The 27983-nt window shown below is 32.2% G+C and overlaps 1 protein-coding gene and 1 long non-coding RNA gene across 2 annotated transcripts in view; one reads left to right on the top strand and one right to left on the bottom strand.

Annotated features, from left to right (window-relative positions):
• Ask1 (apoptotic signal-regulating kinase 1) overlaps window positions 1-25630 on the bottom strand; it is a 31007-nt gene extending 5377 nt beyond the window's left edge. Inside the window, exons 1-8 of the mRNA XM_075289936.1 lie at window positions 24915-25630; window positions 17034-17228; window positions 6383-6543; window positions 5059-5953; window positions 3196-3738; window positions 2526-3127; window positions 2324-2449; window positions 30-1157 (exon numbers count right to left, since the gene is read on the bottom strand). Of these exons, the coding sequence (XP_075146051.1) occupies window positions 30-1157; window positions 2324-2449; window positions 2526-3127; window positions 3196-3738; window positions 5059-5953; window positions 6383-6543; window positions 17034-17228; window positions 24915-25130 (3866 nt within the window). The 5' untranslated portion in view covers window positions 25131-25630. The remainder of the gene's footprint in view (window positions 1-29; window positions 1158-2323; window positions 2450-2525; window positions 3128-3195; window positions 3739-5058; window positions 5954-6382; window positions 6544-17033; window positions 17229-24914) is intronic.
• A 401-nt stretch (window positions 25631-26031) lies between these two features.
• Window positions 26032-26407, top strand: LOC142238281 (uncharacterized). The gene is made up of 2 exons (XR_012722689.1): window positions 26032-26138; window positions 26196-26407. It is a non-coding gene; the product is annotated as an uncharacterized LOC142238281 (long non-coding RNA).
• The last annotated feature ends 1576 nt before the right edge of the window (window positions 26408-27983 follow it).

Below are 27983 nucleotides of genomic sequence, written 5' to 3'. Positions count from 1 at the left end.
CCCCTCACACATTCACCTTTCACACTTACCTTAATTCCAAACGCATTAAATCCAATTTCTCCATATTGTATATGAAATCATCATAGGAAAATCCCTCATTCAATATAATATTTTTTGATACTTCATCGACATCATGGCTAGTTAACCATTCTTCCAGTTGTTCATCGACCTCCTGTAAACCACCATTATAAGAGGTTACCGAACGCCGGGCATATTGCCTTTTATATTGACGATTTGGTTTCTTATTGCCCACGGCGGTGTATTTGGGCCTACGGGTCCTTTTGCGTCCCATATAAAAGTGAGCCAATTCTTTGCTGATATTTTGTAAGGCCTTCAAACTTTGTTTCTGATGTTCCAAATGCTGACAATGAAACTTGCGATTTGATTCCTTGATGTCCCTTAGTAGACGTACACATTCACTCGATGAAAAACTTGTGCTATCTTCATCCATGGCAGGTGTTGTACTATGTGGTGCTTGGGCAGGATCATAAATAATAATTTTCTCTTGACTATCGGTAGATGTATGCTGTTGATTGTGGACACTCTCATCATCGATGAGCGATGGGTCTTTACCCAATAGATTTGCCCCCAATTCCGGTGAGAGTACCATTACACAGGCCTGCACAGCTTGCTTAACCAAATTATCCAGGGCAAACATCCAATGGGGTTTAATTGAATGTGATCTGAGTACTGGAATAACCGCATCTTGAAACGAATACAAAGCCAAATGCAAATGATCCAAGGCTACCACATCATAATTTAATTCTTCCTTTAGGCGATTAATACATGCCTCCAGATGTTTCTCTTTCTCATTCATGATATATTCCCGCATGCCATGTATTAATTTGACCAATTCTTGTTTCGTAATGGCCACAATATTATTGTGTTCCTCATTTAATTTCTCAAGCCATAAATCACATATTTTGGACTCATCCGTCGTCAAGATATTCGATAGAGTTGTACGACGTTGAGATTCTTTTTTGAGATGGTAGAAATCATTGGTTTCACTTGTTTCGGAACTTGCACCGGTACGCAATGATGGGGTGGATACTTCAATTTCGGGTGATAGTAAAGTACCAGAAGAATTACGCCTTTCCATAGTGAGTGATTGGTGGCTGGGTAGATTCTCTATATCCACCGATGTACTGTGAAAACCTCTGAAACGGAGAGATTAAAGAAAATTAGATTTTTTTTTTGAAAATTTGTAACAAAATTATAAATATGTGCATACAGCGTTACAGATGAGAATTTCTCAAAAGTGTAGCTTGCAATAAAAGGTGGCACAAAGTTTTTTAAAACAGGTCCACACGTATCTTAATATAAGATACGAAATAAATGAAGTTTACGAAAATTTTAACAAAATTTTAATATTTGAATAAAAATTTGACAAAATTTTCTATAGAAATAAAATTTTTACAAAATTTTCTATAGAAAAAAATTTTGACAAAATTTTCTATAGAAATAAAATTTTGACAAAATTTTCTATAGAAACAAAAATTTTGACAAAATTTTCTATAGAAATAAAATTTTGACAATATTTTCTATAGAAATAAAATTTTGACAAAATTTTCTATAGAAATAATATTTTGACAAAATTTTCTATAGAAATAAAATTTTGACAAAATTTTCTATAGAAATAAAATTTTGACAAAATTTTCTATAGAAATAAAATTTTGACAAAATTTTCTATAGAAATAAAATTTTGACAAAATTTTCTATAGAAATAAAATTTTGGACAAAATTTTCTATAGAAATACAATTTTTGCAAACATTTTCTATAGTAATAAAATTTTGGCAAAAATTTTATATAGAAATAAAATTTTGAAAAAATTTCTATAGGAAATAAAATTTTGACAAAATTTTCTTTAGAAATAAAATTTTGACAAAATTTTCTATAGAAATAAAATTTCGAGAAAATTTTCTATAGAAATAAAATTTTGACAGGATTTTCTACAGAAATAAAATTTTGACAAAATTTTCTATAGAAATAAAATTTTGATAAAATTTTCTATAGAAATAAAATTTTCACAAAACTTTCTATAAAAATAAAATTTTGACAAAATTTTCTATAGAAATAAAATTTTGACAAAGTTTTGAAAATTGAATTTTGGAAAAAAGACGACTTTTTGTTTCTCATTGTTCCGTATAAGTCGAGTTTGACAAAATTTTCTATATAAATAAAATTTTGACAAAATTTTCTATAGAAATAAAACTTTGACAAACTTTTCTATAGAAATAAAATTTTGACAAAATCGAGTTACTTGGTCTATGTAAAACCTAATTCACGATAAAGGATATGTTACTAAGTTTTTGCATGACTTACTCAATTTCCGGTGTTGTTGGTGTATTTCCTGTGCGTGGTTTACTAAATAAACGATCTGCTGGTACAGATATGCTACGGCTAAAATCAGACGATGAAGGTGGTCCCAGTCTTGGTTTACGATGTTTGCTGAAAAATTAAAAAAAAGAAAAACAAATCAATTTACTGTTCTCCCCAAAATCCAATGCTAGCCACCACCACTCACTCTGTCAGAAAAGGATCTTCTAGCAATTGAGCCGCTGTAGGTCTCTCGGTCTCCTGTATGGCAAAGCATCGTAAAATGAAATTTTTGGCAGATTGAGACAATTCATCTGGTATTGTTGGATGTTTTTTATAGAAACCAACTTTAAACATGGCCGCCTGGGCAGATCCCAATTCAATAAATGGTCTTTTCCCAGTTGCCATTTCAACATTAGTACAACCAAAAGACCATATATCTGCTGCGGGGCCATAACCACGAAAACCCAAATCAATAACCTCGGGAGCCATATATTGTAGGGTGCCCGTAAATGTGGATACCATGGGATTAATACCAGCCAAACGTTTTGAGGTACCAAAATCAGATATTTTGACCACACCACTATAGGTGTTAACCAAGACATTATCACCCTTGATATCACGATGGACAATCATTTGCTCGTGTAAGTATTTCAGACCTTCCAAGATTTGTTTTGAATAAAATGCCATGGTCGACTCATTGTCTTTGAGAGGACCCCATTTCTTTTCCAGCAAATCGGAAAGAGAACCACCAGGAACTTGTTCCATAAAAATTTTAAAGAAACCATCTTCGGATAGAGAGCCAAGATACTGAAAGAAAAATCGTTTTTTTTTTTTCAAAATTAGACATAATTTTTTTCCATATTCCATTAACCTACCCTGACTATATTACGATGCCTTAATTGCGAATGCAATTTAATTTCCTCATGTAATGGTTGAACTTCCTGTGAATTCTTCTCCGGTACTTCCTTTATGGCTATCCTTACTTGTGTGTGCTTATCTCGGGCAGCATATACCGTACCATAGGTACCTTTACCCAATATTATTTTACGATTTGAATCATCGTAGTCATATTCATATTCAATTTGTTGCGGTTCCTCTTCATTGAGATTAACAAAAACCTCTTGATCGGAAGCCATTTCCCATATTAGATCATAGAAACGTTGACGGCATTCCGTAGATGGAAAATATATTTGAAAATCATCCGAATTATGATGAACATAGAGATAAGCACAACGATCATCACGTTTGTACAAACTCACGGACTTAATTTGGGAGGCAGTGAAGACAAAATCATGAACTTTTTTACACTCCTGTTTGGCATGGGCCAAGCATATGTTGATAATTTGTATGGATTTCTCTTCAGCATCCATGTTGATGTTAACATAGCTGGGCATATAAATTTTCTGCGGTTCCAAAATCTATATGAAAAAAGAAATAAAAAGATAAGTTAAATTCACAGTCTATGTATCCTACACGACGGGTTGCTATTACTATATTGCCAGGTCCTATAATAAAAAGAATAAACATAGTTTTTTATAGGAAAACTTCAATTCAGCCCGGCTGAATTAATTTTTCTATAGCAAAACATCAATTCAGCCAGGCTGAATTAAGTTCTCTACAGCAAAACATCAATTCAGCCAGGCTGAATTAAGTTCTCTACAGCAAAACTTCAATTCAGCCAGGCTGAATTAAGTTTTCTACAGCAAAACTTCAATTCAGCCAGGCTGAATTAAGTTTTCTAAAGGAAAACTTCAATTCAGCCAGGCTGAATTAAGTTTTCTATAGGAAATCTTCAATTCAGCCAGGCTGAATTAAGTTTTCTATAGGGAAACTTCAATTCAGCCAGGCCGAATTAAGTTTTCTATAGGGAAACTTCAATTCAGCATGGCTGAATTAAGTTTTCTATAGGAAAACTTCAATTCAGCCTGGCTGAATTAAGTTTTCTATCGGAAAACTTCAATTCAGCCAGGCTGAATTAAGTTTTCTATAGGAAAACTTCAATTCAGCCAGGCTGAATTAAGTTTTCTATAGGAAAACTTCAATTCAGCCAGGCTGAATTAAGTTTTCTATAGGAAAACTTCAATTCAGCCTGGCTGAATTAAGTTTCTATAGGAAAACTTCAATTCAGCCAAAGAAAGCCAGGCTGAATTAAGTTTTCTATAGGAAAACTTCAATTCAGCCTGGCTGAATTAAGTTTTCTATCGGAAAACTTCAATTCAGCCAGGCTGAATTAAGTTTTCTATAGGAAAACTTCAATTCAGCCAGGCTGAATTAAGTTTTCTATAGGAAAACTTCAATTCAGCCAGGCTGAATTAAGTTTTCTATAGGAAAACTTCAATTCAGCCAGGCTGAATTAAGTTTTCTATAGGAAAACTTCAACTCAGCCAGGCTGAATTAAGTTTTCTATAGGAAAACTTCAACTCAGCCAGGCTGAATTAAGTTTTCTATAGGAAAACCTCAATTCAGGTAGGATGAACTAAGTTTTCCATAGGAAAACTTCAATTCAGTCAGACTGAATTAGGTTTTCCATAGAAAAACTTCAATTCATCCGGGCTGAGTTAGACTATTCATAGGAAAATTTCAAGTCATCAAGGCTGAACTAAGTTTTCTATAGGAAAACTTCAATTCAGCCAAAGAAAGCCAGGCTGAATTAACTTTTCTATAGGAAAACGTCAATTCAGGCACAATTGATAGGATCTAAAATGAAAATAACCACCCACTCATAAAACTTCTCTTACCAATATGGGAAAACGTATATTGCTTATTTTCGAACTATCTGTGGCATCCAAAAAGAAATCCATCCAGAACTGAAATATTTGCTCTTCTATGGTTGGCTGATGATCATCACCTTTTTTGCGGAAACGATGTATCAAACTGATATTGCCAATGGTAGATTTTAAATACCAGCCAGGTGGTTTCAATTTGAACATACACTCAGCTGCTTTTATGGCCTTTGCATAGTCTTCGGCCAAGACGGAAATCTCAAAAAATGTAGCAACATCCCAATATTCCGTAAGTGAGGAAAGGCTACCCTTTTTGCCAATTAAATTATTCAAAGTCATGCCAATGTGTTGCAATTCTTCCGTATTTGAGAACTCTTTTCCATCGATTACCAAGAGAGTTGCCAAATTAATGCCAGCATATTCATTAGGTTGAACTTCGAAACTTTGACGATACCATTTAATGGCATTTTTCAAACTGACCGTATCACTATAATCGGACTCTACAAATATATCCTTATAAATACGTCCACATAGGCACAACATATCGGGAAATTCATTTTCCTTTTTCTCCAAAGCTTTCAGTGATGATTCTAAGGCTTTCTCACGATCTCCCTTTTTGTTGCGGCGATTTAGGGCAAACGCATAGAGGAAACTCATATTTCCAGTCTCTACATATTTTCTGGTGTTCGGTATATTTTTCAAATCATTTACAAGGCACACCATGGCATCATAGTCTTGTACATCACGTAGTGAACACATAAAACTGTGTACCACCTCACCCGATAGCACATGGCCATCATCGAGCCGCTTACGCATTTCATGGAGAATACATTGTAATTTTTTGGTATTGGTGGCATATGTTTCGCGGGCTTGCCTTAAATCCATTAGGAATTTTTCACGCATATGAGCTCTGTAATGTGAAATTGGAATTTTATTAGATTTTTAAATGAAGGAAGAAGATCTACGGAATGCAAATAATACAGTGCAGATTGTAGTAATTTTAGATGATACACAAGAAAATTTGAGCAATGAATACAAAAAAATAGAAGTTTGAAAGCAAGTTGAATTCAAATGTTTTTTGAAGGGTTTCTCTTGCAGGGCTATTAAATCCATCTTGTGTTAAATTTTCCATAAGCATTTTCGAAATGTTGGCCTCTGAAATTTAGTCTCAGTATATAGACAATTTTTGCTATGGACAACGGCTAGTACATAGCCAAGGACGCTGCATCGTCGAAATATTTGAAAATTAGAGACATTTCAAGCAAAAACGTCCAGCGATATGTCGGTCAGATTTGTCGAAGGTCAAACTTGCGGCCGTATATACTTTTTTTATACTTACTTAGACTGTATTTCAACATCTTGAAGCAACCGTTTAAGTCTCGCCTGTAGCGTTGGTATCTTTGTATCGGCTGGCAATTCTTTGTTGAAATTTGTTAAATTACAAACTCCATATTCCTCATTATATTTGTACGATAAAAATGTGTAGTTGGGAAACGATAACTGCAAGTAAAAATATAAATTAAAAAATAATAGTAAAAGGTTTTTAACATATAGAAAATTTTGTCAATTTTTTTTCTATCCAAACTTTTTATCAAAATTTTATTTCTATAAAAAATTTTATCAAAATTTTATTTCTATAGAAAATTTTGTCAAAATTTTATTTCTATAGAAAATTTTGTCAAAATTTTATTTCTATAGAAAATTTTGACAAAATTTTATTTCTATAGAAAATTTTGTCAAACTTTTATTTCTATAGAAAATGTTCTCAAAATTTTATTTCTATAGAAAATTTTGTCAAAATTTTAATTCTATAAAAAATTTTGTCAAAATTTTATTTCTATAGAAAATTTTGTCAAAATTTTATTTCTATAGAAAATTTTGTCAAAGTTTTATTTCTATAGAAAATTTTGTCAAAATTTTATTTCGATAGAAAATTTTGTCGAAATTTTATTTCTATAAAAAATTTTGTAAAAATTTTATTTCTATAGAGAAATTTTGTAAAAATTTTATTTCTATAGAAAAATTTTGTCAACATTTTTTTCTATAGAAATTTTTGTCAAAATTTTATTTCTATACAAAATTTTGTCAAAATTTTATTTCTATAGAAAGTTTTATTTCTACAAAAAATTTTGTCAAAATTTTATTTCTATAGAAAATTTTGTCAAAATTTTATTTCTATAGAAAATTTTATTTCTGCAAAAAATTTTGTCAAAATTTTATTTATTTCTATAGAAAATTTTCTCAAAATTTTATTTCTATAGAAAATTTTGTTAAAATTATATTTTTATAGAAAATTTTGTCATAATTTTATTTCTATAGAAAATTTTGTAAAAATGTTCTTTCTATAGAAAATATTGTCAAAATTTTATTTCTATAGAAAATTTTTGTCAAAATTTTATTCCTATAGAAAATTTTGTCAAAATTTTATTTCTATAGAAAATTTTGTCAACATTTTATTTCTATAGAAATTTTTCTCAAAATTTAATTTCTGTACAAAATTTTCTCAAAATTTTATTTTTATAGAATATTTTCACAAAATTTTATTTCTATAGACAATTTTCTAAAAATTTTATTTCTAAAAAAAATTTTCTCAAAATCTTATTTCTATAGAACATTTTCTCAAAATTTTATTGCTATGAAAAATTTTGTTAAAATTGTATTTTTATAGAAAATTTTGTCAAAATTTTATTTCTATAGAAAATTTTGTCAACATTTTATTTCTATAAAAAATTTTGTCAAAATTTTAGTCAAAATTTTATTTCTATAGAAAATTTTGTCAAAATTTTATTTCTATAGAAAATTTTCTCAAAATTTTATTTCTATAGAAAATTTTGTCAAAATTTTAATTCTATAAAAAATTTTGTCAAAATTTTATTTCTATAGAAAATTTTGTCAAAATTTTATTTGGATAGAAAATTTTGTCGAAATTTTATTTCTATAAAAAATTTTGTAAAAATTTTATTTCTATAGAGAAATTTTGTAAAAATTTTATTTCTATAGAGAAATTTTGTAAAAATTTTATTTCTATAGAAAAATTTTGTCAACATTTTTTTCTATAGAAATTTTGTCAAAATTTTATTTCTATACAAAATTTTATTTCTATACAAATTTTGTCAAAATTTTATTTCTATAAAAAATTTTGTCAAAATTTTATTTCTATAGAAAATTTTATTTCTGCAAAAAATTTTGTCAAAATTTTATTTATTTCTATAGAAAATTTTCTCAAAATTTTATTTCTATAGAAAATTTTGTTAAAATTATATTTTTATAGAAAATTTTGTCAAAATTTTATTTCTATAGAAAATTTTGTAAAAATTTTCTTTCTATAGAAAATATTGTCAAAATTTTATTTCTATAGAAAATTTTTGTCAAAATTTTATTCCTATAGAAAATTTTGTCATAATTTTATTTCTATAGAAAATTTTGTCAACATTTTATTTCTATAGAAATTTTTCTCAAAATTTAATTTCTGTACAAAATTTTCTCAAAATTTTATTTTTATAGAATATTTTCACAAAATTTTATTTCTATAGACAATTTTCTCAAAATTTTATTTCTAAAGAAAATTTTCTCAAAATTTTATTTCTATAGAAAATTTTCTCAACATTTTATTTCGATAGAAAATATTATTTGTTTTATTTTCGCCATATTGAAAAGGAAATTTGGCATAAATGTCATTGATTATCTTTATTTACATTTTTGTTTTGTACCTAAAAATGATTGGAAAATCTTTACAAATTTTCCAAGATCTCATAAAATAAAATTCAATGAATATCTGAAGAAGAAAACAAAACATTCCACGATCATAAAAACGTTGAACTGTAACATCCGACAATTAAAGCTGAATGATTTGTAAAAATAAATCCTCACCACTAGAGAAGATTTAATTACTTGCATGCCCGCTGATGATCTTTTGCTGATCTTTTATTGCGATAACAGTAGTCTATGGCAAATCTCCATTCATGCCTTTGCTTACATTCCCCCCAACCAATTCCAACTCTCATTCTCTCGCCTTCGCCCTCGCCCTTAGCAGAATTTCAAAGCTCGAATAAACAAACCAAAAGGCAAAATGCGGGGAAATAAAACTGCCGAGACCGTGTTGTTTATAATGGAAAAGAAATGGTAATGATTTAGTAACAACAAGAAAAAAAAAGCAACATTTAATGAACCTCGATGTGTAAACAAAACCAAATACTTGGAGCAAAACAAAAAAACCGCAAAAAAATAGGGAAACAAACAAAAATAAACCCAACTGGAGGAAACAAAAGAAAAATAAAAAAATAAACAAAACTCGTTTTTGTATCACCATCATCACACCGCTGCTTATGACTGGCGGAGGAATGCAGACTTACAAATATAATTGTTGGTGCGGGAAAATTACAACAGCAACAAACAGATGGAGCAATAATAACAATGTGTCCATACCAGAGATGTAGAAATATAACAAATACCCATATATACATAAACAAATAATAAACTTAAAATACAACAACACCAAAAGTAACCTACCTACATACGGTAGACAGATAGCCGGCCGATGGAACAGATAGGCCTGATGTAACTTGAAGAATATAACAATATATTGCTATCTACTTTACAAGTAAGTAGTAAAAATCTATACACGCTCACAAAAAATCGCTTCTGTAACATATACTCCCAAACATATTTTGCTTCAAGCATATACATTTTTGGGTATTGCCCAAACATTTATATGTTTGATCTCTACCAATATATAATATGTTTGAAAGCATATTGGTCTAAACAATATATGTTTGGGTAGTCTAAGTTCCAAACATTTTGTATTTTTGCATCCAAATTCAATAATGTTGTCTTCTAAAAAACAATATGTTATTATGTGAACATATAATATGTTTGGAAGCATTTTGCACCCAAAAATATTATATGCTTAAAAAAATTCTCCCAAACAATATTGTGCCCAAAATTTTATTTATTTATTTATATATTTACAATCATAATGAATTATGAAAATAAACAGGTAATATAGGTGCTAACAACATAGGTTTTCAACCTGAATGCTCAAAATTTTGTTTCTGCCCAATTGTATATTCCCCCACATCTTTCTCACTTCCACGAGATTTTTTAGTTCTTAACACCTTTTTCTGTAATACAAACATTGTAGAAGAAATTATTCAATTTTATGATTTTTTTTATTTTAATTTTACCTTTTGCCGGACGGGGATTCGAACAGCGGACCACACAGTTTGTAAGGATCAAAGAAGTAGCTGATCAATTGCCCAAGGAAAAATAAAATGTTAATTTTGTAATAACAAGCAACAACCACCAACTTAATTCAATATCGCTCCCTGTTAAATAGCGCTCCAAGCTACTAAACACATATATGTTTATAGGCTATTTCTAAATTAATATATGTTTGCATCCAAGCATAATATATTTACAAACATTTTATGTCCCAAACATAATATGTTCTAACATATTAACATATATGTCCAAACATGTTATGCTAGTTTATGAACATTATATGCTTGCACTCAAAAATATTGTGTTTAAAAATTTGTGTTCCAAACATATAATGTTTATAGCCAAACATATGAAAAACAGTCTTTTTCATCCGTGTAGGTTTAACTGAATATACCAAATTAACAGTCAATATAATGTGGAGGTGGAAATAATACAGTCATGAGTAGCCTATTTGCAAAACCGGATTCCAATTTGACCTAATTTATTTTGTATTCTGGAGTGATCATCCGTTAGTTATTTAGGTGTAAAAAAATGCATAAACAACCTTGCCGTCACTCACCTCTGGCACATGCTAGATTTTGAACTTAAGCTTACGATTTTCCTCACTACATAAAATGAAAAAAGTCCATTAATTCAATCGTGTATATTCACAGAACAAAATGTATTTTATCTGCAATTACAAAAATAGTTAAAGAGGAAATTTCGTCAAACTTTTATTTCTATCAAAATTTTATTTCTATAGAAAATTTTTGCAAAAGTTTATTTCTATAGAAAATTTTGCAAAATTTTATTTCATAGAAAATTTTGCCAAAATTTTATTTCTATAGGAAATTTTGTCAAAATTCTATTTCTATAGAAAATTTTGTCAAAAGTTAATTTCTATAGAAAATTTTTGCAAAAATTTATTTCTATTGAAAATTTTGTCAAAATTTTATTTCTATAGAAAATTTCCCCAAGATTTTATTTCTACAGAAAATTTTTGCAAAATTTTATTTCTATAGAAAATTTTTGCAAAATTGCATTTCTATAATAATAATTTTTGCAAAACTTGATTTCTATAGAACATTTTTGCAAAATGTTATTTCTATAGAAAATTCTAGCAAAATGTTGTTTATTTCTATAGAAAATTTTGTGAAAATTTTATTTTTATAGAAAAATTTGTTAAAATTTTATTTCTATAGAAAATTTTCTCAAAATTTTATTTCTATAGAAAATTTTCTCACAATTTTATTTCTATAGAAAATTTTACCAAAATTGTATTTCTATAGAAAATTTTGTCAAAATTTTATTTCTATTGAAAATTTTCTCAAAAATGTGTTTCTATAGAAAATTTTCTCAAAAATTTATTTCTATAGAAAATTTTGTCAAAATTGTATTTCTATAGAAAATTTTCTCAAAAATTTATTTCTATAGAAAATTTTCTCAAAAATTTATTTCTATAGAAAAGTTTGTCAACATTTTATTTCTATAGGAAATTTTGTCAAAATTCCATTTCTATAGAAAATTTTGTCAAAAGTTAATTTTTATAGAAAATTTTTGCAAAACTTTTATTTCTATAGACAATTTTGTCAAAAGTTAATTTCTATACAAAATTTTTGCAAACATATATTTCTATAGAAAATTTTGTCACAATTTTATTTCTACAGAAAATTTTGTCAAAATTTTATTTCTATAGAAATTTTTGTCAAAATTTTATTTCTATAGAAGATTTTTGCAAAATTTTATTTCTATAGTAAATTTTTGCAAAATTTTATTTCTATAGAAAATTTTTGCAAAATTTTATTTCTATAGAAAATTTTGTCAAAATTTATTTTTATTTCTATAGTAAATTTTTGCAAAATTTTATTTCTATAGAAAATTTTGTCAAAATTTATTTTCTCAAAAATTTATTTTTATATAAATTTTTGCCAAGATTTTGTTTTTATAAAAAATTTTGTCAAAACTCAAATTTTTATTTCTATAGAAAATGTTGTCAAAAATTTTATTTCCATAGAACAATGCAGCATTTTTCAGGCCGAGATATTTGCTATTGCAAAAGCTGCAGAACTTCTATCGATGAGGCCGTTATTTAGATGCGATATCAGCATTTTCATCGATAGTCAGGCAGCTATAAAGGCCCTGAGCAATACGAACATAAGGTCGAAGGTGGTCAGCCCCTGTCGTAGAGAGCTTACGGTTCTCACTGAACAGCATAATGTAACTCTGTGATGGGTACCTGGAAAATTTTGTGAAAATTTTATTTTTATAGAAAAATTTGTTAAAATTTTATTTCTATAGAAAATTTTGTCAAAATTTTATTTCTATACAAAAAGTCAAAATTTTATTTCTATAAAAAATTTTGTCAAAATTTTATTTTTATAGAAAAATGTGTTAAAATTTTATTTCTATAGATAATTGTGTCAAAATTGTATTTTTATAGAAAAATTTCTCAAAAATTTATTTCTGTAGAAATTTTTCTCAAAAAATTATTTCTATAGAAAATGTTGTCAAAATTTTATTTCTAAAGAAAATTTTGTCAAAATTTTATTTCTAAAGAAAATTTTGTCAAAATTTTATTTCTAAAGAAAATTTTGTCAAAATTTTATTTCTATAGAAAATTTTGTCAAAATTTTATTGTTATATAAATTTTTGCCAAGATTTTATTTTTATATAAATTTTTGCCAAGATTTTATTTTTATAAAAAATTTTGTCAAAACTCAAAATTTTATTTCTATAGAAAATGTTGTCAAAAATTTTATTTCCATAGAACAATTCAGCATTTTTCAGGCCGAGATATTTGCTATTGCAAAAGCTGCAGAACTTCTATCGATGAGGCCGTTATTTAGATGCGATATCAGCATTTTCATCGATAGTCAGGCAGCTATAAAGGCCCTGAGCAATACGAACATAAGGTCGAAGGTGGTCAGCCGCTGTCGTAGAGAGCTTACGGTTCTCACTGAACAGCATAATGTAACTCTGTGCTGGGTACCTGGACATTATGACATAGCTGGGAATGAAGAGGCAGATATACTGGCTAAGGAAGGCGCATGTGGTACGGAAAACGGAGGTTTTTCCTCCGTTATCTTTGTTTATTTACAGGATCAATAGCAAATATGAAGAATTATGGAAGAGACGGTGGGCTTCTATTGGCTGTGAACCAAACAAACTGATACGGGATGACAATAATATTAGGAACTCTGAAGTCTTGATGTCATTGCAGAGAGGGGATGTGAGGTCTATGATAGGCATCATAACGGGACACAACACCTTGGGAAAACACATGGTAAGGATAGGTCTAGCGAATGATGATATTTGGAGGTGGTGTCTGGACCCCGAGGCTATGGAAGATTCTTTTCACTTCCTGTGCCAGTGTCCAGCACTATCTTTCAGAAGAAACAAGATATTGGGCTCTTATTTCTTTCAGACTATGACCGATTTGCGAGAATGCAGCCTGAGGAATATTCTCGTCTTCATCAAGGCTTCGGGATGGAGGAACTAGGAGCGTCCGAAGGATACATTATCATATAGACTCATTCCCGCCGGAAGAAGACGGACACGAGGAGGAAGATGGAAAGAAGTTTGAGGAATCGCAATGGATCAAGTATGGTCTAAGTGGAAACAAATCCGCTAGTTCGAATTCGTATCATCCTCCATAACCTAACCTAACCTAACCTAACATAGAACATTTTGTCAAAATTTTATTTCTATAGAAAATTTTCTCAAAATTTTTATTTCTATAGAAAAATTTTGTAAACATTTCATTTCTATAGAAAATTTTGTCAAAATTTTATTTCTATAGAAAATTTTGTCAAAATTTTATTTCTATAGAAAATTTTGTCAAAATTTTATTTCTATAGAAAATTTTGTCAAAATTTTATTTCTATAGAAAATTTTGTAAAAATTTTATTTCTATAGAAAATTTTGTCAAAACTTAATTTCTATAGAAAATGTTTGCAAACATTTATTTCTATAGAAAATTTGTCAAAATTTTATTTCTATTGAAAATTTTGTCAAATTTTTTTTAAGGAAAATTTTGTCAAATTTTTTTTTCTAAAGAAAATTTTGCCAACATTTTATTTCTATAGAAAAAATTGTCAAAAGTTAATTTCTATAGAAAATTTTTGTAAACATTTATTTCTATAGAAAAATTGGTCCAAATTTTATTTCTATAGAGAATTTCCTCAAGATTTTATTTCTATAGAAAATTTTCTCAAAATTTTATTTCTACAGAAACTTTTGTCAAAATTTTATTTCTATAGAAAATTTTGTCAAAATTTTATTTCTATAGAATTGTTAGAAAAATGTTATTTCTATAGAACATTTTGCGAAATTTTATTTCTATAGAAAATTTTGTCAAAATTTTATTTCTACAGAAACTTTTGTCAAAATTTTATTTCTATAGAAACTTTTGTCAAAATTTTATTTCTATAGAAACTTTTGTCAAAATTTTATTTCTATAGAAAATTTTGTCAAAATTTTATTTCTATAGAAATTTTTGTCAAAATTTTATTTCTATAGAAAATTTTGTCAACATTTTATTTCTACAGAAACTTTTGTCAAAATTTTATTTCTATAGAAACTTTTGTCAAAATTTTATTTCTATAGAAAATTTTGTCAAAATTTTATTTCTATAGAGAATTGTTAGAAAAATGTTATTTCTATAGAACATTTTGCGAAATTTTATTTCTATAGAAAATTTTGTCAAAATTTTATTTCTACAGAAACTTTTGTCAAAATTTTATTTCTATAGAAACTTTTGTCAAAATTTTATTTCTATAGAAACTTTTGTCAAAATTTTATTTCTATAGAAACTTTTGTCAAAATTTTATTTCTATAGAAACTTTTGTCAAAATTTTATTTCTATAGAAAATTTTGTCAAAATTTTATTTCTATAGAAATTTTTGTCAAAATTTTATTTCTATAGAAAATTTTGTCAACATTTTATTTCTACAGAAACTTTTGTCAAAATTTTATTTCTATAGAAACTTTTGTCAACATTTTATTTCTACAGAAACTTTTGTCAAAATTTTATTTCTATAGAGAATTGTTAGAAAAATGTTATTTCTATAGAACATTTTGCGAAATTTTATTTCTATAGAAAATTTTGTCAAAATTTTATTTCTACAGAAACTTTTGTCAAAATTTTATTTCTATAGAAACTTTTGTCAAAATTTTATTTCTATAGAAACTTTTGTCAAAATTTTATTTCTACAGAAACTTTTGTCAAAATTTTATTTCTATAGAAAATTTCCTCAAAATTTTATTTCTATAGAAAATTTTATCAAAAAAGTATTTCTATAGAAAATTTTGTCAAAATTTTATTTCTACAGAAACTTTTGTCAAAATTTTATTTCTATAGAAACTTTTGTCAAAATTTTATTTCTATAGAAAATTTTGTCAAAATTTATTTCTATAGAAAATTTTGTCAAAATTTTATTTCTATAGAAAATTTCCTCAAGATTTTATTTCTATAGGAATTTTTTTAAAAAAAGTATTTCCATAGAAAATTTTGTGAAAAAAGTATTTCTATAGAACATTTTTTCAAAATTTTATTTCTATAGAAACTTTTGTCAAAATTTTATTTCTATAGAAAATTTTGTCAAGATGTTATTTTTATAGAAAATTTTGTCAAATCTTTATTACTACAGAAAATTTTTGCAAATCTTTATTACTATAGAAAATTTTTGCAAAATTTTATTTCTAGAGAAGATTTTGTCAAAATGTTATTTCTATAGAAAAATTTTATTTCTATAGAAAATGTTGTCAAAATTTTATTTCTATGGAAAATTTTGTCAAAATTTTATTTCTATAGAAAACGTTGTCAAAATTTTATTGCTATAGAAAATTTTGTCAAATTTTGTCCAAAACTAAGCCATCTATTGTCAATCCCGCATTACTAATTTTTCCTAAAATTATGGATTTCGCGTCTAAGTGAGCCTGAACCAAATCGGGCTGCCACATTTGCCCTCACATTTTTAACGGATGCCATAGAGAAACTATATCTCAGTAGCATGAAGTGACCAAGATTGGCATGCGTTCTGAAAACCTATGATTAAGAACTTTTGTCTTCTAAACAAAAACCCCTCACTTCTCCTTCGAACCGGATATGAATTTAATATTTATTGTATTAACTAATATTTGTATGGGAGTCAATAAAATGTCTATGCAAGAGATAAGAGTTACAAGTAATGATTATCTTTTTTTTTTTTGCTGAATAAATATGAATGAAAAACTGAAAAGTTGCAAAAATAAAAACAAATCACTAGAAAATGCAGGTCTATTCAGTTTAATTAAAAACAGTCTTTCATTGCTAAATGCTTACGACTTTTATTTTTTAATGACCATGTGGCAGTAGAGCTTTGAAAACAACAAAAATTAATATGTATATGTGATATTTGAAAAAGGTGTACAAAATATGGCCAAATGAAGGAAAAAAAACAAAAAAGATATATAAAAATGTTTGTTATAAGAACAACTACAAAAAAGACTGTAGCTGAGGCGTCAATGGTGGCGGCTAAAGAGTGGGTGTTAGTTTATTATTTTGTTTTTTTTTTTTCAGATTCTTCAATTTAATTCTCACAAAGCCCACAGTAGATAGAAATGCATTCGATAATGAATACAGAACAACAACAGAAATGAAATAAATGAAGAGGAGGGCGAAGAGGAGGAGGTTAAATAATATTAATCGCTTATTTGGCTAATCCAAAACGGAAGCTATAAACACATATGGAGCAATAGATTGATCTTACCTGTAAATAATACAATATTTCTGCTATTTATTTCACACTTACCTTTAGGCTTAAAGTCTGTTTGGAGTGAACATCATTGTATATTAATATGTTCTCTTTCATATTAAAAGATTCCCGCACACCCAAATGATAGGAGAGCGATCTTTGATGTGATTGTATACTCAAATCTATGACGGCGACATCAGCATTGTAGAATGTTTCCAGTTTTTTGGTCTCACCAAAATCTAATTTATCAAACTGTAATAGACAAAACAATAACACAATGGAATATTATAGTCAAAGAAATTGTTTAAGATAAAAATGCATAAAAAATGTGTTAAAAAAACAAAGCTTTGGTAATTTTAACGTATTCCATGTTCGCCAGTAATATAGAGCTATATGGTGAGATGGCAAAAATTTTTATAGACATAAAATACTGACAAAATTTTGCAAAAATTTTCTATAGAAATAAAATTTTGCAAAAAGTTTCTGTAGAAATAAAATTTTTCAGAAATTTTCTATAGAAATAAAATTTTGCAAAAATATTGACGAAATTTTCTATAGAAATAAAATTTTGACAAAATTTTCTATAGAAATAAAATTTTGACAAAATTTTCTATAGAAATAAAATTTTAACAAAATTTTCTTTAAAAATAAAATTTTGACAAAATTTTCTATAGAAATAAAATTTTGACAAAATTTTCTATAGAAATAAAATTTTGACAAAATTTTCTATAGAAATAAAATTTTGACAAAAATTTTTATAGAAATAAAATTTTGACAAAATTTTTTATAGAGATACAATTTTAAAAAAAAATTTTATAGAAATAAAATTTTTACAAAATTTTCTATAGAAATAAAATGTTGACAAAATTTGTTATAAAAATACAATTTGAAAAAATTTTCTATAGGAATAAAATTTTGACAAAATTTGTTATAGAAATACAATTTTTAAATAATTTTTTATAGAAATAAACCACCAACTGAAGGCTTCAGAGAATACACAGATCGCCGCTTCAGTGAACTCCCGTCCCTCTCTCATGTTCATGTTGCCCAGAGGGTGTTCCGGGACATCATCAACGCAGCAGTTGCTCGCTTCATACCCGCTGGTCGAATTGCCCAAGTGAGGCTTAACTTCCTAGCTGAAGCGGCGGGGCTCGCAGACGAGCGTGATGAACGCCGTCTGCTAACGCATGCGTGGTCTCCGAGCCAATGACACACAACATTTTACCAAGCCGAAGTTACCAATGTCATAACAACGAGAAACCATCCAAGGCTGGGCCCCGACGGAATTCCAATGCTAATGCTGAAGCATCTGGGAATACTGGGAATTGAGTACCTGTCCAGACTCCTCAATTTGTCATTGGAATCACTCATTATACCCGATGTCTGGAAGATGGGTAGGATGATTCCACTACAGACCGATAACCCTTCTCTCGCCAGTAGCCAAGACACTTGAAGCACTACTCCTCCCCAGCTGCCCACCATAAAAATAGATTCCGTAAGGTACATAGTACGACGGCAGCCTGGTATGCCATTTCAGCACGCATTAATATGGAATTCAATCAGCCCAAGCCGTGTCACAGGACGGTCCTCGTGGCGCTTGACCTATCGAAGGCATTCGATACGGTCAACCATGCTATGCTATTCGGGGACATCAATCCCACGGCGGCGGGTTCTACGCACCGGATTGACCCGATGGATACCAGCCATCGGCCAGCGGCTGCCACCTCAGTGTACGTGTTGTCTCGTCCATTTTTTCGTGTTGGAGAAGGTGCATCCCGGGGAGCCTTCTCCGCCTGCTTTTGGTCCGAGCCGGGATAGAGGAAAACCCCGGACCATGGTACTGTGCCGTCTGCCGAAATCGAATTCACCATCGCTCGGTTTCGGTGAGGTGTAACCGGTGCATGGAATGGGTGCACTTCCGGAATTGCTCCGGCCTAACATCGCTGCGGGAGTATAGTCAAACTGACTTCGTGGCAGGATGCTGTGCCAATGACAGCAGCAGTGGGTCATCTGATTATGTGACCCCACCGACTTCTCCCGCACAACAATATTCTCCGCCGCAGCATCTTACACCGAATATTGTTGTACCAGTTCCGGAGAGTGCATCATTTTTGCAATTTAATTGCAACGGGCTCCGTGGTAAGATTAGTGAAATCGTAGACTTTATGAATCGGAAAAGGATAAGGGTCGCGGCGATCCAGGAAACAAAGCTGAATCCCACCTGCAGCCTACGACATTGTGATGGGTACAATGTCCTACGGAAGGATCGCACAAGAAATGGAGGTGGTGGCCTGGCTTTCATATTACACCGTTCCGTGCAGTATAGACCTATCACGCTTGTGCTAGACACTAATGACCCGTACATGGAATGTATGGGGGTAGCAGTTAAGTGTGGGGCTGCCGAGATAGAGCTATACAATGTGTACATACCGCCGGTTGGTAGCTGTGCTCCTGGTTATAGCCCAAACATTGAGTGGTTGTTGAGCGGGCATAACCGATTGGTTCTAGGAGATTTTAATGCCCACCATGAACTTTGGCATTCTCTCCTGGGTAATGACCAGAGGGGCATAGCTTTGGCAGAGCAGATAGACGACTCCACATTTTGCACGGTGAACGAAGAGGCCCCCACGAGAATTATGGGTGACTGCAGCAGTTCGCCAGATTTATCGTTAGCATCGCCTGGTCTGATAAATGACGTCTCCTGGCAACCCGTCATTTCATTGGGTTCGGACCACCTCCCCATAATTCTCACCATCAACCGACCCTCCGATTTCATAACCTCTGAACGCCGGACGTTTATTAATCAAAAGAAAGCCAACTGGGAAGGCTTCAGAGAATACACCGATCGCCGCTTCAGTGAGCTCCCGTCCCCCTCACATGTTCATGTTGCCCAGAGGGAGTTCCGGGACATCATCAACGCAGCAGCCGCTCGCTTCATACCCGCTGGTCGAATTGCCCAGGTGAGGCCCAACTTCCCAGCCGAAGCGGCGGGACTCGCAGACGAGCGTGATGAACGCCGTCGTGCTAACCCTGCTGATCCTAGAATCAGAGAACTAAATCTAGAGATTAGTAAGATAGTCGACGAGCACAAGCGGAACACTTGGTTAGAGCACCTGAAGCAATGTAACTTAGGAACAGGAACTGGTAAATTGTGGTCAACAGTTAGAGCCCTCTCGAACCCCTCCACAAGGGATGATGGGATTTCAGTCACATTTGGCGACGTAACTGTGACTGATCCGAAGAGGTGCGCCAAATACTTCAACCGACAGTTTGTCGAGCATCCCGAGAGTGATAGAGCGAAAAGGAGAGCCACCCGTCGTGTACGTGGTCTCCGAGCCGATGACACACCACAATTTACTGCAGCCGAAGTTACCAATGTCATCAACAGCGCGAAACCATCTAAGGCGCTGGGCCCTGACGGAATTTCAATGCTAATGCTGAAGCATCTGGGAATACTGGGAGTTGAGTACCTGACCAGACTCCTCAATTTGTCTTTGGAATCACACATTATACCCGATGTCTGGAAAATGGGAAGGGTGATTCCACTACTGAAACCGGGCAAAGATTCGAGCAAAGGTGAATCGTACAGACCGATATCCCTTCTTTCGCCAGTAGCCAAGACACTTGAGGCATTACTCCTCCCCAGCCTTGTGGAGAATTTTCCAGCTGCCCACCATCAACATGGATTCCGTAAGGTACATAGTACGACAACAGCCTTACATGCCATTTCGACACATATTAATAAGGGGCTTAACCAGCCCAGGCCGTGTCACAGGACGGTCCTCGTGGCGCTTGACCTATCGAAAGCATTCGATACGGTCAACCATGCCACATTATTTGAGGACATCGAGAATACGTCCCTACCGGCAGGAGCGAAGCGTTGGGTGCTGAATTATATGTGTGGACGCCAGTCGTACGTGGAATTCAGGGACAGAAAGTCAAGACCGCGTAGAGTTAAACAGGGAGTTCCCCAAGGTGGGGTGATATCTCCGGCACTGTTTAACCTCTACATGTCCTCGATTCCACCCCCTCCTGACGGCGTCGAGATTGTATCATATGCGGATGACTGTACAATCTTGGCATCTGGGCCCAATGTTGATGACATTTGCGATCGGTTGAACGTCTACATAGCTAATCTTACCAGTTATTTCACTGCGAGAAACTTGAGGATATCCCCCACCAAATCCTCAGCCACACTATTTACTACATGGACGGCAGAAGTGCGCAGGCAGTTGAATATCAGAGTCGATGGAGTAATAATTCCGACCACAAATTACCCCAAGATTCTTGGGGTCACATTCGACAGCCTTTTTAGGTCATCTGCCCATGCCACTGCAATTTGTAATAAGCTCCGTGGTAGAAACAAGGTCCTCAAGTCACTAGCCGGCAGTACTTGGGGTGCGGACAAAGAAACCTTGCTAACTACTTATAAGGCAATTGGCCGGTCAGTGGTAAACTATGCAGCGCCAGTGTGGACACCGCAGACCAGTGATACGCAGTGGAATAACATACAAACCTGCCAGAACGCTGCTCTTAGAACTGCGACTGGGTGTCTCCGCAGCACACCCCTGGATCACCTTTATGTGGAGACAAAGATCATCCCTGTGCGAAGACACAACTACATGTTGTCAAAGCAGTATCTCCTGGGTTGTTATCGCAGTAATCATCCAAACCACCATCTTATGGATACACAACCACCACCCAGGAACGTAAGGGTAGATATACATAATCTAGAGCGCGAGATCCAGCGCTATAAAAGAGAGCCTCTAGATCAAGCAGCGTACCAGGCAGGTTTGAACAGGATTCATGAGGATACTGTAGCTGAAGCGGTGAGAAGCTACAAGGTTAATCCTGTTCTTGGAGTCCGACCACCGCCCATAGCACCGGAAGAAAGAGACCTCCCACGGCAGACTAGGGTAGTTTTGGCCCAATTAAGATCAGGCAAGTGCAGCCGCCTCAATTCCTACTTATCGGTGATTGATAGCAGCGTAGCTGACGTTTGTCCAATTTGCAACCAAGGGCCACACGACACGCGTCATCTTTTCTCTTGCCCAGCCAAACCAACCCGACTTACCACCAGATCACTCTGGACACACCCCATCTTAGTCGCAGAGTTCCTTGATCTGCCAACAAGCTGATGTACCAAGCGTATAACATGAAATGGATGAGATCACAATAAACTGTTACAACAACAACAACATTCGGGGACATCGAGAATACGTCCCTACCGGCAGGAACTAAGCGTTGGGTTCTGAATTATCTGTGCGGACGCCAGTCGTACGTGGAATTCAGGGACAAGAAGTCAAACCCCCGTTGAGTTAAACAGGGAGTTAGTTCCCCAGGGTGGGGTGATATCTCAGGCACTGTATAATCTCTACGTGTCCTCGATTCCACCCCCTCCTGAAGGCGTCGAGATTGTATCATATGCGGACGATTGTACAATCATGGCATCCGGGCCTATTGTTGATGACATTTGCGATCGATTGAACGTTTACCTCGCTGATCTTACCAGTTATTTCACTGTAAAAATAATTCCGACCACAAACTACCCCAAGATTTTCTGGGTCACATTCGACAGCCTTTTTAAGTCGTCCGCCCATGCCACTGCAATTTGTGATAAGCTCCGCGGTAGAAACAAGATTCTCAAGTCGCTTGCCGGCAGCACTTGGGGTGCGGACAAATAAACCTTGTTGATTACATATCAGGCATTTGGCCGGTTAGTGGTAAACTATGCAGCGCCAGTGTGGACACCTCAAACGAGCCATACGCAGTGAAATAACATACAGACCTGTCAGAACGCTGCCCTTAGAACTGCAACAGGATGTCACCGCAGTACACCCCTGGATCACCTTCATGCGGAGTCAAAGCAGTACCTCTTGGGTTGCTTTCGAATATGTCATGTGTCCCATCTGTAATCAAGGGTCACATGACACTCGTCACCTGTTCGCTTGCCCAGCTAAGCCTACCCGTCTCACCACCAGATCACTCTGGACACACCCCATTCTCGTCGCAGAGTTTCTTCATCTGGCTACTAATTGAACTACCTAAGCATAAAACAAACTGGAAATAAAATTTTGACAAAATATTCTATAGAAATAAAATTTTGACAAAATTTTCTAGAGATATAAAATTTTGACAAAATTTTCTATAGAAATAAAATTTTGACAAAATTTTCTATAGAAATAAAATTTTGACAAAATTTTCTATAGAAATAAAATTTTGATAAAATTTTCTATAGGAATAAAATTTTGACAAAATTTTCTATAGAAATAAAATTTTGACAAAATATTCTATAGAAATAAAATTTTGAGAAAATTTTCAATGGAAATAAAATTTTGACAAAATTTTCTATAGAAATAAAATTTTGACAAAATTTTGTATAGAAATAAAATTTTGACGAAATTTTTTATAGAAATAAAATTTTGACAAAATTTTGTATAGAAATAAAAATTTGACAAAATTTTTTATAGAAATAAAATTTTAACAAAATTTTCTTTATAAATAAAATTTTGACAAAACTTTATATAGAAATAAAATTTTGACAAAATTTCTTATAGAATTGAAAAATTGAACAATTTCCCTCAAAGTATGAGTCTTAAATTTGGTAGATTTTATGCAAAATTTTCTTCAAATTTTGGTAAATTATTTTTGGCATGAGTGCCAACTGTGGTTATGACCATGGCATTTTACTTTCTGCTAATTAAGAAAGTAGATCCCCAATAAAAGGATAATAGCTGAAAGACCGATGCACTCGAGAGTTTATTATCCCCGCGTCTAGGTATGGTTAGGTTAGGTATAGTAGCTACTGACGATTTCAGGCTCACTAAACACAAACATTTTTTTCTGATTCCAATCACGAAATTAATTGATCTAATTAATTTTTTAATTGAAATGTCTTCAAACGCAGAAATGATAGTATCAATTGAACAATTAATGGAAAGTCATTGAAAAAATTAATTGAACCAATGAAAACATTAACGATGCTAATAATTTTTATGATTGATTTTTGTTCCAATTAAAAAAAATTGTTGAATCAATTAAATTTTTATTTGAATATATTTAAAACCCCATTAAGACTTTAATTGGAAAAATTTTCGTGAAATTTTTTCTGTGATATTCTGTGAAACCATCAGAAATGTCACCAATATTACTGAGAGGAAAAAAATCCAACTCTGAAAATTTTTTGGTGTCCGATCGAAATTGGGATTAAACCAAACCACGGTGATATATTAGCTCCATAGTGTTTTCTTATTTTTGCCAAGTACAACTTTTGAATTGTTTTTTAAGGCCCATCGTATCATTGGGTTGGATAATAGTACTTGTGGGTTAAGTATCCCCAGTCTCTTGGTTGTTGACCGGCAAACGCATAACTGTTGCTATTTACCACCTTATCGCATTACCACAACGACATAGTACTTCAAGTAGCAATCAAAATAGAATTTTACAACCTTTTCTAAAAATAAATCGAAAGGTTCTAAGGCAAAGTTTGCAAGTAACAATGTTTGTATTTATTACGGCGACATACTGTCTGAACTGAGGTTGGTATATTTACGATTAAAAAATGGAATTTCTTCGTCTCGTGTATAAAGGAGCAGAAAGACAAAATTTTATGTAGACAATTTCCCTCCATAGCATTTCTTAAAATCCAAAATTGCTTTGTACCTCTTGAAAACGTTTGTATGGACACATTACCTAACCAAGGTCACCCTTGAAATACCTGCAGCAGATAATCCCACAATCAAATCAAAAACCTGAGACGAATGCGAAAGATAAGTTTACCTCCTGTTATCAAAAAAATTTGTATTTGTTTCTTTTGTCGCATCTATGGTTATCACAAAACGAGTTACGGGTAACAAAACCCATTCCCCCATCACCCCCACCTACCCGAAAAACTTTATGGTATTGCAATAGGGCCCCTATAAAGTCTACTATAATTACCTGGACTCGTTGAAAATTGGCTCCCACTGATAACACCGCCTGTTGTATTTCCTCCAAAGCACATTCTCGATCTTTCAAATGATCCCCCAGTTGTGTGTCTATAACACAGACAACCGTTAAGGTTTGTGTATTCCACTGGCCTGGTGCTAGCTGCTGTGGTTGCAAAGACTGTTGCTGGGGTTTGGTGTTGACCAATGCCGCAGCATTATTTGCCATAATTTATATTCCAAAGGCTCTAAAGCAAGAATATAAGAACTTTTTCTTCACTTCACTTCACGTCACTCGTTACTGTACTGTCAATGCTCTTCGAAAGACCCCAACAGATCTTCTTCTACTTTTAAGATTTTGATATTATTTTTTCTTGTGGGGGGAGGCAGGGGCCTTTTTTATTTCTTATTGGATTGATCTTATAGAGCTTTTGTTAAGTGTTGTTTTCGGTTTTGTTTATTAAAATTATTAACCCCCACCACAAGAATTAATCAACGCAAATTCGGAAACACTTAAGCAATCATTCATTGGTGGTTCACTTCACTTTTGCTTTATTTTACTTCACACTCTTAATTTATATAGCTTAATTCCATATTCACTGTTTTCGGTTCATATCACTTCTTGGGATTGCGTACAGGTCAAATCAGACATTCAGATATAATTAAAATATTATATTTGACACTCGTGGAATTTTCTCTTCTTTTTTCCGACCAACATCTGTCAACGTTTTTAGCCCGACTGTGGAGTAGTGTTGGGAAAGTAACGAGTATTTGATTACAAGTACTCGTTACTGACTAATTTTTTGAGTACTCGTTACAATTAAATGAGTACTCAATATCTTCAATACAATCCTAATAAACACAACCGCTCGAAAAATGCTAGAATTCAAATGTTTTTCAACAAGCATTAATTAAAGAGACGACCAAGGCATATTAATTAAAGGTAAAGTCACGAGCAAACGTGTTTACACCCCATGATATTTAGAAAGTCAAACTAAAATGGCAGGTCACTTCCCTGCCAGCATTTCAACCTCATCGTTACCACAGACTCGTAAATGTCACTTCAACCGTCATGAAAAGGTACGTCGAAAAGTACATGCAAGTAATTTGCCATCCCTACTGTATAAAAAGCCATTTTTTGTGAAACGCCAAGCGCAACCAGCTTGTTATATTTTAATTAAAAAAAAACGAAAATAAAGTTCTGAAAACATAGATTATACGCTTAAAATTGTGAAAGGTATATTGGTGAACAATTTGGTGATTTTCCAAATGGAATAAAGTGATTGTTTTTCAGATATTTTACAGACACGCTGCCTCCATGGAATAAAAACACTGGTTGATAGACGCAGCAACATGTAACTCGCTACTTGTAACTCAACATCATCATTAATGCCAAAAATTATGTTAAATGTAATGTGATAGTGGTATAAATGTTATTTTTAAGAATTTGTAAATGTTTAATCAAATTAAAAAATATCTAAACAAACGTGTTTTACTCGACCACAATGATTCTTTTACAACTATCTTAAAATGCACTTTTTCTGATTGTTTGGAGGGTCCCTTATTGGCGTCGTTCTAAATTGATCTATAAAGGCACCTAATAATTGCACTCATGCGAAACATTTTTGTAGTAACTTGGCGTGGTACAACTTCTCAATAGTGACGGCGCTTTTCCGACGAGTTTTTGATGTCGTATATGATTGTTTTCGACGTAGTGGGGATTCTCAAAAGAGTCCCCAAATTCAAAAAATGTTGGCAGGGTTAAGTTGACATTTTGTGTATGTGTAGTGTTCCCTGCCAGCATTTCAATGTTCCATTTCATCCTCATCGCTACCACAGACTCGTAAGTGGCACTGCAACAATCGCCAACTGTGATAGTATTTTGCCACCACTATTCGCATGAAAGTATTTTGCCATCACTATTGTTACAAGAGCCATTTTATATTTTGTGAAACACCAAGCGCAACTGGCTTATTATAATTTATTTCAATGAAAACGAAAATAAAGTGCTGAAAACATAGTTATTACGGTTAAAATTGTGAAAAGTATATTGGTGAAAAATTTTTGACTTTCCAAATGGAATAAAGTGATAGTTTTTCAAATATTTTTCCTGCCTCCATTGGGAATAAAAGTACTGGCTGATAGACGCCACAACATTTAACTTGTAACTCAACATCAATCTCTTATTAATGCATAAAATTGTGTTAAATGTGATGTGATAGTCGTATAAATGTTATATTTATGAGAATTTATAAATGTTTCATAAAATTAATAAACATCTAAACAATCGTGTTTTACTTGACCACAATGATTCGTTTACAACTATCTCAAAATGCACTTTGTCTGATTGTTTGAAGGGGCTCTTATTGGCGTCCTTCTAAATGTATCCAGAAGGGCTCCTAATAATTGCACTCATGCGATACTTTTTTGTAGTAACTTGGCGTGGTACAACTTCTCAATAGTGACGGCGCTTTTGCGAGGAGTTTTGGATATCGTATACGAGTGTTTTCGATGTAGTGGGGATTCTCAGAAGCGCCCCCAAATACAAAAAATGTTGGCAGGGTTGTTGTATTGTAATATTTATGTACACAAAGAATGTAAACAAACCTATTAAACGTAAACAAAGCCTTTGACAAGATGAATGTGGATATTAGTCACCTGATTGCATGACTTTACCTCTTTAATATGCCTTGAGAGACGACATTCACTCACCGAGACATTTGAATCGAGTGTGTCTGTCTTTACCCTGCCAGCATTTCAAAGTTCCATTTCATCTTCATCGCTACCACAGACTCGTAAATGTCACTACAACCATCCTACTGTGATGGGGGGCAGCATATCATAAAGTACAAAATGTACTTCATACATGTATTTTGCCATCACTACTTTTACAAAAGCCATTTTATTTTTTGTGAAACGCCAAGCGCAACCAGCTTGTTATATTTTATTTAAATAAAAACGAAAATAAAGTTCTGAAAACATAGATTTTACGCTTAAAATTGTGAAAGGTATATTGGTGAACAATTTTTGATTTTCCAAATGGAATAAAGTGATTGTTTGTCAAATATTTTACAGACACGCT

This window comes from Haematobia irritans, chromosome 1 (genome assembly GCF_050003625.1).
Source record: "Haematobia irritans isolate KBUSLIRL chromosome 1, ASM5000362v1, whole genome shotgun sequence".
NCBI lineage: Eukaryota > Metazoa > Arthropoda > Insecta > Diptera > Muscidae > Haematobia > Haematobia irritans.
The sequence above is the reverse complement of the archived record's forward strand: the minus strand, read 5'-3'. Positions and strand labels throughout refer to the sequence as shown.